We start from the raw sequence: 13,286 nt of genomic DNA on the forward strand, positions 1-13,286 counted from the left end.
GCCCGCTGGCTTCATGCAGCCAGTGTAAGGTTTCCGTCAGATAGCACCAGCGCTGTTGTAAAAGGCCCCCCCGTAAAACCGCAAACCGCGCTGTTATGCCAACAGCTGTAGGAATCAGTGTCGGGCGGATTTATTTTTGGGACTTGGGTGAGGTCTCGCAGTGCGGGTTTTCAGAAGAGCAGCCGGGCGCCGTGGAAGCGATGGCGCTCGGCCGGCGATCGCCGCTCCGCGCTCCCCGTGCAGGCCGCGGGCCGCCGGGGCAGAGCCGACCCCTTCCCCGCCCCGCGGCTGGGCGGAGGGAGCGCGCACCGCACCGCCCCTCCCGCTCCGACCGGGGGCTAACAAAGTTAAAAAAAAGCAGCCGAACACCCCGAGCCCCCTCAGGCCCGCCAGAGGGGCCCGGCGGCGGTGCGGCGGAGCGAGTTTCTCGGGGTGAGTACGGCGGCGGCGCCCGGCCGCAGGATGCCCGACCCACGGCGGGAGCGGGGCCGGGGCTGCGGGATGCGCAGAGCCTCGGGAAAGGAAGGGACAGCTTTTCGGGGAGCAGGGAAAACCCTGGCAGGGATGCTGAGCCCACAGAACTGCGGCCACAAGAGCTGGAAGGAGAGGCGGCGGGGAGGGCTGGCAGGAAGTTTGGAAGGATTTGCAGGGAGCTGCTGCTCCGCAGGGCAGCGCGGGGTGGTGATTTATCCTTCTTCCCTCAAGTCCTCAGGCCCTCCGCTTAGCGTGACACCACCGCTGGGAAAGCGTTGCAAGGTCATCCTTGCCAGTGCAGCCGGGGAGGGACAGAGCCTTGCCTGGCCCAGCACCAAGTTCTGGGCAGAAGTATTGCGTGTTAGGCACTGCAGATGCAAAAATGAAGCCATGGCTCATTGTGATACCCTGGGTCAATAGGTGCAGCACACTCATGCTGTGGGCAGTTCTCCCTCTAGAACCTAAAAATGTGATGATTACTACTACTCTTTTACCAGGGCAGGGGTTGGGGAGGTATTCAGTGGATCATCAGAATCTTACTTTTTGCCATGCACTGGCCTGGTCAGATATGTTGTTAAAAATACTGTCCAGGTGTGCCAACACTGCAGTGGGCAGAATCCATTCCCTTCCTCTCCTGGTGCCCCTTTTTGGCTGTACTTCAGGAGGTGCAGAAGGTGCAGAGGCTTTATGGAAAATCCTGCCTGATCTGAGAGGAGCTTAACTGGCAGCCATGCACTTTCACACCCACACAGACTTTCAAAAGCAGCTGGCCTGTGCAGAGCAGAATTGCACAGCAGGGTTTCATGTCAGCTTTTGCTAAAGAGGCCTTTTTGATGTTCGAGGGAAAGGGATGAACTCATGTGTCAGTGGGAGCAGAAAAAGGATAATTTTTTTCCTTTAGCTGTCAGCACCTACAGCAAGCAATAGGTTTGGGACCCATCCCTCTTTGTCAGGGCTTTAGAACTTCTTGATTTGGATTAAGATGGGGGAAAGCTGGCAGAAAAACCAGCATAAATTTCATAATCATATCTCTGAAAGAGAGGAGCTCTAAAATAGCAATTTATTAAACATTTTGTGCATGTGTTTCTGCTTTCAGAACACCCACATTTGCAAACTTTACTTCTCTGTGTGGAGTGCTACAGTCCTATCTTTCTATCATGCTTTATTTTTGTTTTTCAAGACGTGGCTGGAATTTTATAGCTTCGTCTGTTGCCAGGAGTTGAGAATTTTTGTGCAGAAACATCCATCATGCAAGAAACAGTAGGGTTCTCTGAAAGCTAAAAAAAGCATTGGGGAAGGGAAAGTTGTTTGAAGAGAAGCAGACCAGCACAGGTACAGATTACTTGGGAATGGGAACTTGTTAAATTTAACTGGGTTTAGGTGTGGGCAGAGTTTGTGTGTGTATTGTGTGGTTTCTTTCTCTATGCATTGGACACAGAGCATATTCCATGGGCATTCTTTATGCTTGTGAAGAAAAGTCCCAGGAGACTGAAGTGTGGTAAGACCAAGGCCGGATAGATATGTGCCTTTCCCAGGACTATTTTCAGAGATTGCCTAGGGAAGGAAGATCTTCCATTGCTTTCCTATTTGTGAGTCTGCTGAAGAGCAGCACAGCTTAGCATCTGAAACTCATGAAAGCAGTGACCCTCCTCGCACTGTCCTGAGCCAGTACCATCAGCATTCCGTACACTGACTACTAGGATGAGAGGATGTCCTGGATGACCACAGGGAGAGTAAGTGCCTGCGGCTTTGTGAGCAAGAATGCTGTCTTGTGCAGGCTGCTTTCTGGATACCTGGCTGAAAATGTGGCTCTGGCACCCACAGAAGGCTGTAGATAGACATGAAACTAACCACTGAGCTTTGAAGGAGCTGTCTGTGTTGATGCTCTTCTCTTTTTCAGCAGCAGTCACCATGAAAAGCAATAAGGATAAAGTGGAAAAGCCCAGCAGCAGAGAGTGAAGACTTTGGACAAGCTGAGCTTCCGAATGCCTAGATGTAACTGCTCTGGCAGGCCTGGTAGTGCAGCATGATTAGGATGAGGAGGAAGATACTTTGGGCATCTTGCTTCTGCTTTGCAGCTGCCTTTTTCCTTGTGCTGACACTCCAGGTACATGGGCAAGGGGGTGGGGTATGTATGAGGTTGCTGTCAAGGCAGGATGCAGCTCTGTCAGATGAGAGTCACGACCTGTCAGATGAGACAGGCGACAGACATTTTCCATACTAGTCTTTGCCTCACCAGGAGTTACTCTTTCAGCAATGATGGCCGTGTGGTGATAGCTGACTCAGGCAGTGACATAACCCAGAGTCATAGCCACATACCTTTCTTGTATACATTCTCAGCTCCTGGAGAAGTTTCTCAGGAATGTTGCAACATAACCATGCCATGTTGTGTTGCCTCTATCCAGCATTGCCTTCTCTTTTCATGTGGCTGAAATCATTAGACTGGGGGGCGAGGCTGGACCTATGGAAAACTTAATGGGTTGTTAAAAGCTTATTTTCAGTAAAAGCCTGGATACTGAAGGGCTGTTCTGTATCCTGTGCATTTTCCAAGGATAAATCAGAAGTTGTATTGATAAGTCACCTGTGACGTGGCCATATCTCAGTACAGAAATGTATTACTTGCCTTCTCCTTACAATATCAGCTTTTAAAGCTTTTGGTGTTCTGACATAAGATGATCTGATGTCTGCAGTCAGTGAAATGCATCCAATTTGATTGACAGAAATGTAACATACAGACTTAGTGCTTGATACTTAAATTCTGGCTTGCAAGCAGATGTCCTGGCTAGTGACAGTGACACATTGTGATATGGATGTTTGTTTCCCTGAAGGTTATCACCGAACTGGGCAATTCAGAGAATAAGGTGTCAGTAATCTCCAGTTTGCACAGCAGCCCATTAAAGCCTGGGGAGAGACACGCTTTTCAGTTTAAGATGCAGAAACTTCACAGCAGCTTCAAGGCAGAGTCTGATGTAAATCACTATCCTGTCCTGCTCTGGTGGTCTCCCCTGACTGGAGAGACAGGGAGATTCAGTCAGTGTGGAGAGGACGTTTGCTTCTTTACTATAAACAAGACCTACCAGCACAATCAGATGACAAGAGCATTTCTGTTCTATGGTAAGAATCTATTTGTTTTTAAAGGAGTAGCTTTTCCTCCAACTTAGTTCTTTCCCTATAGAGATTAAATATTCTAGGTGGCAATGACTTAAAACAGGAAATTTAGGCAGCTCATTGGGCTGAACTTTGCCTGGTGCTGAATACATGTGCTCTGTAAAGTGACCATGCGCATCTGTGGTATGACTGATGCCTTGTCTCATGCTGCTTTCCAGTCATGTAAGAGCTGGATGGAGAGATGGAGACTTCAGATGGCTCTTAAGATGCTGTTTATTGCACAGACGAGGTTACAGCAGTTGTGGGTGGTGGGTGGGCCTATAGCTGCTAGCTACAGGCAAGCTGTGTGTTCTGAAGCTCTCTTCTATTCAGTTACAAAGCATTATATTTCTTTTTTTGCTGTGCATTTTATTACATAACAACTAATCAACACTTTTACTATTACTTATAGCCTATCATAACTACTAACATTACCATATTTGTGTTACTATTTTCTATTACAAAGGATTAATATGTTACAATTTAAGCTAGAATTTGTTTTTCAGTTTTTTTTGTAGTGGAAAATTCTGAGATCTTTCTTCTGTTTGCAGCATTGGTTTTCTTGTTTGTCTGTGAAAACCTTTTCGCTTGGTAAAAACATCTTTTGTTTGAGGTGGATTTATCTTTTGCTCAGAGTCCTAAAAGTTCCTTTCAACTCACTTGCTTTTTGCCTTTTTAGTTACCCAGTAAGACTGGCTCAGCAATTCTTTTTCTTCTGTATCAAAACTTACTGTCATTTTTATTCCTTCTTCAGATTCTACATTCAAAGATCTTTCTGTTATACATACATATCTTTCTGTTGTACATACATTCCTGTCAAATCCTTATCCTTCCCAACAAATCTTTTTTCATGGGAAAAAAGAAAATTTCATGTCATTGCCAAGGCATTTAAAGACAGTCTGAGATCAAGCCAACTTCTTCCAGTCTTCTGGCTTGTCACCCCTAGCAGAGGTTCTGCAAGGCCTTTGTTGCACTTGTGCAAGTCTTTTGTCTAAAAATAATGTGCTGTCTGGTAACACTGCAACTCCCCTGCCTCATGTGCCAAGAAATTGCTAGCAGACTCTAAATGGAAAGTAGTGAAAGAAACCTATTGATTCCATACGGAGCAGCAGCTAGTGCAACCTTCTGAGCTGCTCTGGCTCTGCTAGAGACTTCCTGTTACATACACTGTGAATCTACAAAACATGAAAGATGCATCATTTAAAAGTAGACATTACTTCATCAGCTTTGTTCTTTTCCCCCACACAATTGTTTCTGAAAGAAAACCTGAGTTTTAGGTGGAAAACCGAATTCAAATGCTTTTCTCTGACTGGTATGTTTAGATCTTTTGTCTGGAAATAAAATAAATCAGGATACTGAATCTTGTTCTCTCAATCTGAGTACAGGTGAAGTAGAAATACAGGAAAGAAGGGCCTTAATCTTGGTTGCTAGCAGTGAAAAAAAACTTCTCATCACTAAACTTTTTAGATCTCCAAGTAGGTCAGCTTTGTCAGAGAATATAGTGGTTAAGCATGAAAGCAAAGGAATAACAGCAAAGGAATGAGAAGCTGACCCAATTAAAGACAAAGAAGCTGGATTGCATCACAGGAAAGCTGTAAAGTCTGGTGGTTTTGGTCTCTGATAGTAATTTCATTTGTCTTTTTCAGCATTAGAAGGATTGTTACTTTTCACTTTTAGCAGGCTTCTGAACATAGTTTGTTGTCATATTTTTATCTTTTCTTTTTCTAGTGATGCTGGCTATGAACTTTTAAAAGATAAGTGTCAAAACATGCGAAATTGTTACTTATTTTTAAACCACAGTAAATGATCATACAATGCCAAAACAGAGAGAGAGTTTTTCTCTCATTCTCTCTTTCTCTCCCTCTTTCCCCCTGCCATGATGCAGTCAGCTGTGAATCTGCAAAAAGGTGTATTTTACTTTTACAGATTTTCCCTTTAAAGAGCCTGTTGAGTGAAAATTTGAATATCTGAATTTCCATGCTAACACTATATCAGAGCACAGTTTCACCTTCCAAAGAAAATGCAATAGTTTCCCCAGTACTTGATCAGTAAGCTAGTCAAGAGAAGAATGATCCAAAGATTAAGAAAAGTACTGTGCAAAAATACAGGGTGTAGATGTTTTCCAGCAGAGCTGCTTTGTTAGGAACACCAGTTTTTCTGCACCTTGTCCCAACTCACTATCCTGGCCTGGGGAGCCCCTCAGTGTAGGTGATCAGTCAAGCGTCACCATCTCCTGTTTCAAAATGGGATGTGGCATCCCCTTGCTAGATTTTGTCTCTGCTTTTGGGAGGGATTCCCAGCTTCACCTTTTTCAGTGTCACATAATTCATAGAGAGTAGTATTTAGCATGAGTTGCCAATATGAGTGAGTCAGCATGAGCTGGATCTGTCAGAGCCTCAGGGGTGTTGATTCTAGGAGAGGAGGATGTCCAGCTGTTTTGTACTGGAGCACTGAGTCCTTGGAGTGTGACTTCTGAATGAAAGATGTCTTCTAAAATGCATAACTTCTCCTAGCAGCATATATCTTTCTCTTCTGCATATCTATGATATACAAATTAATAGTTAGCAAGTGAAATTGCTCATAATTCTAGTCTTGTGGTGCTTTTTTTATTCCATCATATACTTCCTTAATTCCTTCATCTCGTGGGGTAGAGAGTATGCTGATGTTATCTTCCCTTTAATCCTTTTTGTCTTCTTGCTGGACTGAGATTGATTAAGTGCTGTATTAAATTCAGTCATTATGATGTGCTCTGATCTGTACTGTGGGCTCCTTATTTCAAGAAAGACATTGAGGTGCTGGGGAAGGGTCTGGAGAAGAAGTCCAGTGAGGAGTGGCTGAGGGAGCTGGGGTTTTTCAGCCTGGTGAAGAGGAGGCTCAGGGGTGACCTTATCACTGTCTACAACTCCCTGACAAGCAGCTGTCACCAGGTGAGGGTTGGCATCTTCTTCCAGGCAGCCAGTGACCAGATGAAGTGACACAGCCTCAAGATGGACCAGGGAAGGTTCAGGCTGGACATCTGGAGAAGTTTTTTCATGGAAAGGATTGTTAAACATTGGAATAGATTGCCCAGGGTGATAATGGAGTCACCATCCCTGGGGTTGTTCAAGAAACAACTGGTCATGGCATTAAGTGCCATGCTCTAGTTGACAACGTGGTGCTTTGGTCAAAGGTTAGACTTGATTATCTTGGAGGTCTTTTCCAACGTAAATGATTCTGAGATTCTGTGATTTTATGATTTTATAGTGCATTTTTCTTTAAGTTTTTCTTTGCCTGACTTCACTGTCTCCCAGTTTGGTAAGTTTTATGTGTTGCCTTTTTGTCTTTCATTCTTGCCTGTGTTTCCACCCCTTTTCCCTGCAATACTGCCTGAAGGAGGGAACACCCTTGTAAGAGGCCAAGCTGCAGTGCTGTAATTTCCATCCACAGCATTTCATTATTGTAGGTATGCACTGTTACGTCTCTTCTTGGCATCACTTAGAATAATTTTTTTTCAAAGCCATATAGACTTTATGAATTTCTCCATGAGAATTTGATTCAATTTCAGTTTTCATCATCTTCTTCTGTCACAAAATACATCAAAATCACATCAAAAACAAGACAACACGTCAAAAACAGAAGAAGCAAATAACATTTTTCATTGGGTGGCATAGCCTTTCATCTTTGTAGTGCTAAGGACTTAAGACCTGAATAGAAGACAGAAGGTTGATGCTTAGTGGCCTTAAAAAAACTCCACCTGAAGGATCTTGCTGTATAGGAGGTTTTCATATTACTGGCAGCTAACTTCTATCTCTGCTGCAGTAATGAAGTCTCATAATACTTTTATAAGGTCATCCTTGGAGTTCATTTTGGCATACTCATGCAGATGCAAGGACCACTGGGCATTTTTAAAAATCTTTATATCTTAGTTTTTAGATGAGGATTCAGTGTAAGACTTCTGCTAGCTCCCACTTCTTTTTGTCATCAGTGGTTTGAGGTCAAGGGTAGGATGGAGAGTGAACAGTTATAAATATGAGTGAAATGGTGTTATGACCCACCTCTGAGGGATGGTAACTGAAGTTCTTGTTAGATCCCTTGCATGAGCTAGAGTGAAACAATTCTGAATGACTGGTGTGTATATATCAGCCAGGTTTATTTAAAAACAGCTTAATTGCAGTGGAAAGGAGGTATGTGGCTCTTCTGATTCCTTCATATAAAAGTGTAAAAATCTCAGGAATAAAATATGTAAGGAAAAGAAAGAGAAAGAGGAGGAAGAGATAACAGGAAGGAAGTAGATAGTGAAGAGGAGAAATATCACCTCTGATGGATTCAGTGATGATTCTTGGGCATTGCAATTTTGATGTCCATGATAGGAGTAGTGGGTTATATAAGAGTGTGCTGGTTATACACATTTAAATTGGCATGGGAGCATCTAGATCCCATCCCAGGGTGGAAATGTTTTGTGTCTGATGCAACAATACGAGGCATGTGCAGTCTTCTGATGGAGAGTTCCTGATAAGAACTTTGGGGTACTTTGTCACTGGTTGTGGTCCATAGCACCCTGTAGAGGTATGGCCACTATTTGACCCTGCTTCTTGTGACTGTGCATCTCTGCCTTAGGGTGAAAGAGGGAAGCTGGCATGGAGAAAGCATTATCCTGCCTCTGCTGCTTATGGGACATTCTCCTTAGTTGGTTTGAGCACAACTTGTTAAGACATTATATTCCCAGTTGTCCTAGATGCAATTGCCATGGAGTTTGCTACACAAAGGTCTGGTTGCCGCAGATGGTAGTTTATCTGAAGATAAGATTTTGAGATGTTTTCTAAACCAGCTCTTCAGTGTTAGTTTCAGTTTTTGCACCTTTCTTGCTTGACAATATCAGCTAAAAGTTTTGTACTTAAGTAGAAAACAGATACAGTTCTAAGACAGTGAGGAAGTGCCTTGACAGAAGTGGAGCAAACTTGAGAAAAGTCTGAGCATTTGAGAAAGTCATCTAGGTTTGTCCTAAGGCTTCTACCACAGATTTCCCAGTTTCTGCAGTTGACTATTTTTAGAGTTTAGATGTCATTCTTCTTCAACTACTGGCATTACTTTGAGGAGCTGTCTCCTGCCAGAAGCTACTTTGATGTATCTGGTAGACAGTTATGATACATGACCTTTTAATTTTCTCTTTGAAAAGTTAATAGTTAATAGTTTGACTTCCTAAGTCTCTACAGTACAATGTCTTTTCAAGACTTGAAGTAATTATTTTTTTCTCCTTAATCCTGCCCAGGATTTTAGCATCCTTTTGGTTGTTTTATTACTAGAACCTAATTGAATTCTGCAGTAACCATTTTCCTCACATCACAGAGGTAATGCCATCTGTTTCCCCATTTAGAGAAACATCTTACTAGTCTCATTTCAGTGCATTAAAATATGAAATTCCTAATGATCTTTTGAAATGAGAGGCCTTTAAACTAGTATGACATGAAAGGAAACCACTTCTAATATTAACTACTGATCCCACTTTTCTAGATTCTTCTGCTGTGAAATTCAGTTGTATCTTTCGTTATGCTCTTGTGCCTTTGCATTAATTGAATTCTTTGAAATAACTGCCTTTTAGTTTCAGAAATGTGATGGTTGTAGAGCTGATACTAAATTAAAACTAGACTTATGTGTCATTCTAGTTAGTGTCACATGACAAATAAGAGCAGGGTGAACACTGTTTGCTTTTGTCTAGGTACTGACTTCAGTATAGACAGTTTACCTCTCCCTCGTAAAGAATATCATGACTGGGCCCTCTTCCATGAAGAGTCACCAAAAAACAACTACAAACTCTTCCATGAAGCAGCCATCACCTTATTCAACCACACTGCGACATTTAGCCGCCACTCTCACCTGCCACTGACCACTCAGTACCTTGAGGGTGTAGAGGTCCTGAAGTCATTGAGGTTCATGATCCCACTGAGGATGAAAAACAGCCTGAGGAAAAGGCTTGCACCGCTTGTGTATGTGCAGTCTGACTGCAACCCTCCTTCTGACCGGGACAGCTATGTGCGCGAGCTGATGGGCCACATTGAAGTAGACTCTTATGGGGAGTGTTTGCATAATAGAGACCTTCCTCAGCATCTCAGAAATCCAGCTGCCATGGATGATGGAAGCTTTTTAAAAATACTGGCACAGTACAAGTTCATTCTTGCTTTTGAAAATGCTATTTGTGAAGATTACATCACTGAAAAACTCTGGCGGCCACTGAAGTTGGGAGTGGTGCCAGTGTACTTTGGGTCTCCCAGCGTTGTAGACTGGCTTCCTAGTAACAAGAGTGCAGTCCTGGTGTCCAGTTTTTCACACCCTCGGGATCTGGCCCACTATATCAAAATGCTGGATACAAATGATGAAGAATATGAGTCCTACCTACAATGGAAACTGAAAGGAGACATTTCCAACCCAAGACTGCTTAGAGCAATGAAGGAACGTAAGTGGGGAGTGCAAGATGTCACCCAGGACAATTATATTGACACCTTTGAGTGCATGGTTTGTAACAGAGTGTGGGAAAACATCAGACGGGAGGAAAAGGTATGTGTGAATTTGGTTTTTTCTCAGAGAGGCTTTAAAATGGCACTAGGGTCAAGTTTGACCCAGGAAGTTCCGTTACCAAATCCAGCTAGCTGACAGCCACACTATTCCAGTGCCATTGTCGTGCAAAAAGGTGCTGGCAGAAGGTGCAGGTGCACAACCAGAGCATGTGTCCCTCATAGTGCTGCAGTGCAGTGTGTGAGCACATGACATTGACCACTGAGCTGGTGGTCATTTTCAGCCAAGGGCTTGAGTTGTTCAGGGAGGAGAATTTTTTCATTTCAAAAAGTAGCCTAACATGTTGACCTTCTTCAGATGACCTAGAACATATGGAAATAGGTTGCCCAGAAAGTTTGTTCTCTGTCCTTGGAGGTGTTTTAAGACTGAACTCAATTTTGCCCTAGGCAATAAGATATGATTACACCTGTTTTGGAATAGGGAACTGAGCTAGAGATCTCTGTCTTCTAATCTGTCTTGAGTACTCTATGACTGTCAGGTTCTGTATATATATGGGTACATTCAAACTTGTAATGACAACATGCCATTGTCTGCAGCCACATTTGGTGACTAAACACTGAAACAGTTTTTAAGCCAGGTTATGTATTTACGAGAAGCCATATTTTAGCTGATCACCATCTGAGCAATACATTAAATGGTCAGCCAGTAGAAGGGAGACAGAGAAAACTCTTGAAGTTATTAAGGTGAGCTGAAGTGATGAGAATTGCAAACTGGCAAGCATTTCACTTAATCAGACTTTGCTGTTTGAAACCAGTGCACATCTGGAGATATGTCCTCCCTTTGAGTTAGGAATTCAGCCATGGAAAGGTAGAGAACAGATAGATTCAGACATTTCTTCCCCATGCTTTTGTGACTCTCTAGTTAATAAAATCATGAAGACCAGTTTACTTTCCTGGCCAGATTAATGTTTTTTTTTTTTTTCCTTAGAAAAATAATCTCAGTAAGTGTGTGCATACTTTAGATGAAAACAGAATATAATGATGAAAATATAACTCCTTGCCTTGTAATTTTATTTTGTGTGGGCTGGTGCTGCTCATTTGCAGCCAAACCTTATCTGAGACTAAGCATGGCTTGTCAGCATGAGTGATCTTGTCCCAAATGCTTAGGGGAAGCCTTCCACAGGGACATGGGTAGAGCCTGCAGTGGAAAGAAAAGTGTGACTGACATGATTGGACAGTTTACTAATGGTGTAGCACTTTTCTTCTCTGTTTGCCTGGGTCCCTGAATAACCCCTTTTATTTATCTTCATTGCCAGGGATGGCTGCCCCAGAGGTGGGAGGCTCGGGTTAATCATCTGAGCTGCCCCAAACCAGAGGCATTCTGGTTCTCATCCTCAAACCCTGGCTGGATTTCTCTCCAAAAGATGTGGATACCAAGCTTCGAGCAATCCAAGAAAGAAGCCTTGGCACTGAGGCACCTGGTGGAAAGAAACAAGAATTTTACAGCTGAAGAATTTTGGATGCTTGTATTCAAAGAATAAACATAATGGATCTGTAAAACAGAGTGACTTCCTCAGAGGAGTTCTATGGAATTTTCTTTTGCAGGTGACCTTATCATTTAGTATTAGTAACCATGGGAAGTAGACCTCTGAGACTGAATTTAGTATTTTCAGTACTCAAGGGGCACTAAGAAATGCTAAACAGTAAGATTATTCTGCCAGGTAATATATGCACAGATATATATGCATATATTTATATTTAGAATTATTTATATTAATTGTCATTTGTTCAAATGTTTGAACATTAAGACCCTGGTTGTCAGGATTCATAAAGCCCAGATTTAAGCACAGAGCTAATTACCCTGAAGCAGATGGCTCACCCTCCATCTTTTGATACATACCTGCTTGGTCTCAGGACCCCTTTTTCCCCAGTCCAGGACCCTCCTTTGCTACATTGATAGCCACAAGGTGCAGAGCAGCTGACACCATTGCACAGGTACAGCTTTTGTGCTGCTTTGGAGATAGGCTAAAAACTTGGGACTAGCTCAGTGTCCCTAGCTAGCTGTTTATTATCAAATTTCCTGGCATCAGCAGATTGAAGCAGGGACTTGGCAGGCTTTGTGTCCTGACACTGAGTGCCAATGTAACGTACATTAGTGGCTGGCACGAGGAAGCACCATCTGTTAGTGTCCGGGGACAGATTGAATGAAAAACGTGCTGGCTCAGATTTACCCACCATCTTTTGCTAAAAATAAGCAGAGCACATGAGTATCTCTACTCCCCAGAAATAGGGTTGGCTTCGATCTGACTTATCTTCTTGCCTTTCTGATGATGTATTTGTGTTCTGAAGATAGTACTTGTATCATGTATAAACATGAAATTATATGATTAAAAGAGCAGGGATAATACAGAGTCCATTGGTGCTGAAATCTTCAGGTGGCCCAAGGAGAAATAGGCAGCCTTTCTGTTTTAGCACACAAAACCTCAAATTACTTAATCTGACAAAGAATAAAGCTTGGTGATCTTAGTCATCACTTGCCAAAAGACACACTTTGCCTGGTCTTCAGACTGTTGCAGTTTTCTTCCCAAATAGTTTTAACCTCTGTCTGTGGAGTAGTCAACTTTCACAGATTCTGTGAAGAGGATCTGCAAAATGGCAATAACTGTGTGGAGCCATTCAGATGGGTGACACTCATTCATACACATGCCCATGTATGATGACACAGGCAAATGGAATTACTAATCCAGGGTTCTTTACATTGCTGGAAAGGCAGATTTTCACCTGTGTGATAATTTCCATGGAATTGTTCCTTGAACCAGGCTATTTTAAAATTTCTGTCAAACACAAATAGTGGCAGTGGAGAAGGATGTGAATAGCATTTACACCAAGAAATTCAGCTGCAAAATTTATTTTCTTTTTACTTTTTCTGCAAGGAAAAGTTTCCTCACCAGAAATTTCCTGAACAAATAACAGGCAAATTTTTAATTATTTTTAAATCTGTCAAATGAAAGATGAGTTTTGTGGCCATGTACAACAGAGTATTGGTCATTAGTATCAGTCATTGTTTCTATGAGAATATATTTAGTTTTGATTAAGCAAAATACTCCCACTGAAATTTCCCACCACTAGTGTTTTGCTAGTGTGACACACAGCATCTGTTGGGCATATCTGAAACAC

At 42.7% G+C, this 13,286-nt stretch overlaps 1 protein-coding gene across 2 annotated transcripts; it reads left to right on the forward strand.

Annotated features, from left to right (window-relative positions):
• Positions 1-199: 199 nt before the first annotated feature.
• On the forward strand, positions 200-12,656 carry FUT10 (fucosyltransferase 10). 2 transcript variants are annotated; one of them, XM_056514448.1, is made up of 5 exons: positions 200-432; positions 2,375-2,581; positions 3,303-3,588; positions 9,317-10,152; positions 11,426-12,656. In XM_056514448.1, exons 2-5 carry the CDS (start codon positions 2,501-2,503, stop codon positions 11,648-11,650), a joined length of 1,428 nt encoding a protein of 475 aa, XP_056370423.1. In that variant the 5' UTR covers positions 200-432; positions 2,375-2,500; the 3' UTR covers positions 11,651-12,656. The 2 variants fall into 2 exon arrangements, with proteins under 2 accessions (XP_056370423.1, XP_056370422.1); XM_056514447.1 differs by having other exon boundaries at positions 2,378-2,581.
• The last annotated feature ends 630 nt before the right edge of the window (positions 12,657-13,286 follow it).

Source organism: Oenanthe melanoleuca, chromosome Z (genome assembly GCF_029582105.1).
Source record: "Oenanthe melanoleuca isolate GR-GAL-2019-014 chromosome Z, OMel1.0, whole genome shotgun sequence".
NCBI lineage: Eukaryota > Metazoa > Chordata > Aves > Passeriformes > Muscicapidae > Oenanthe > Oenanthe melanoleuca.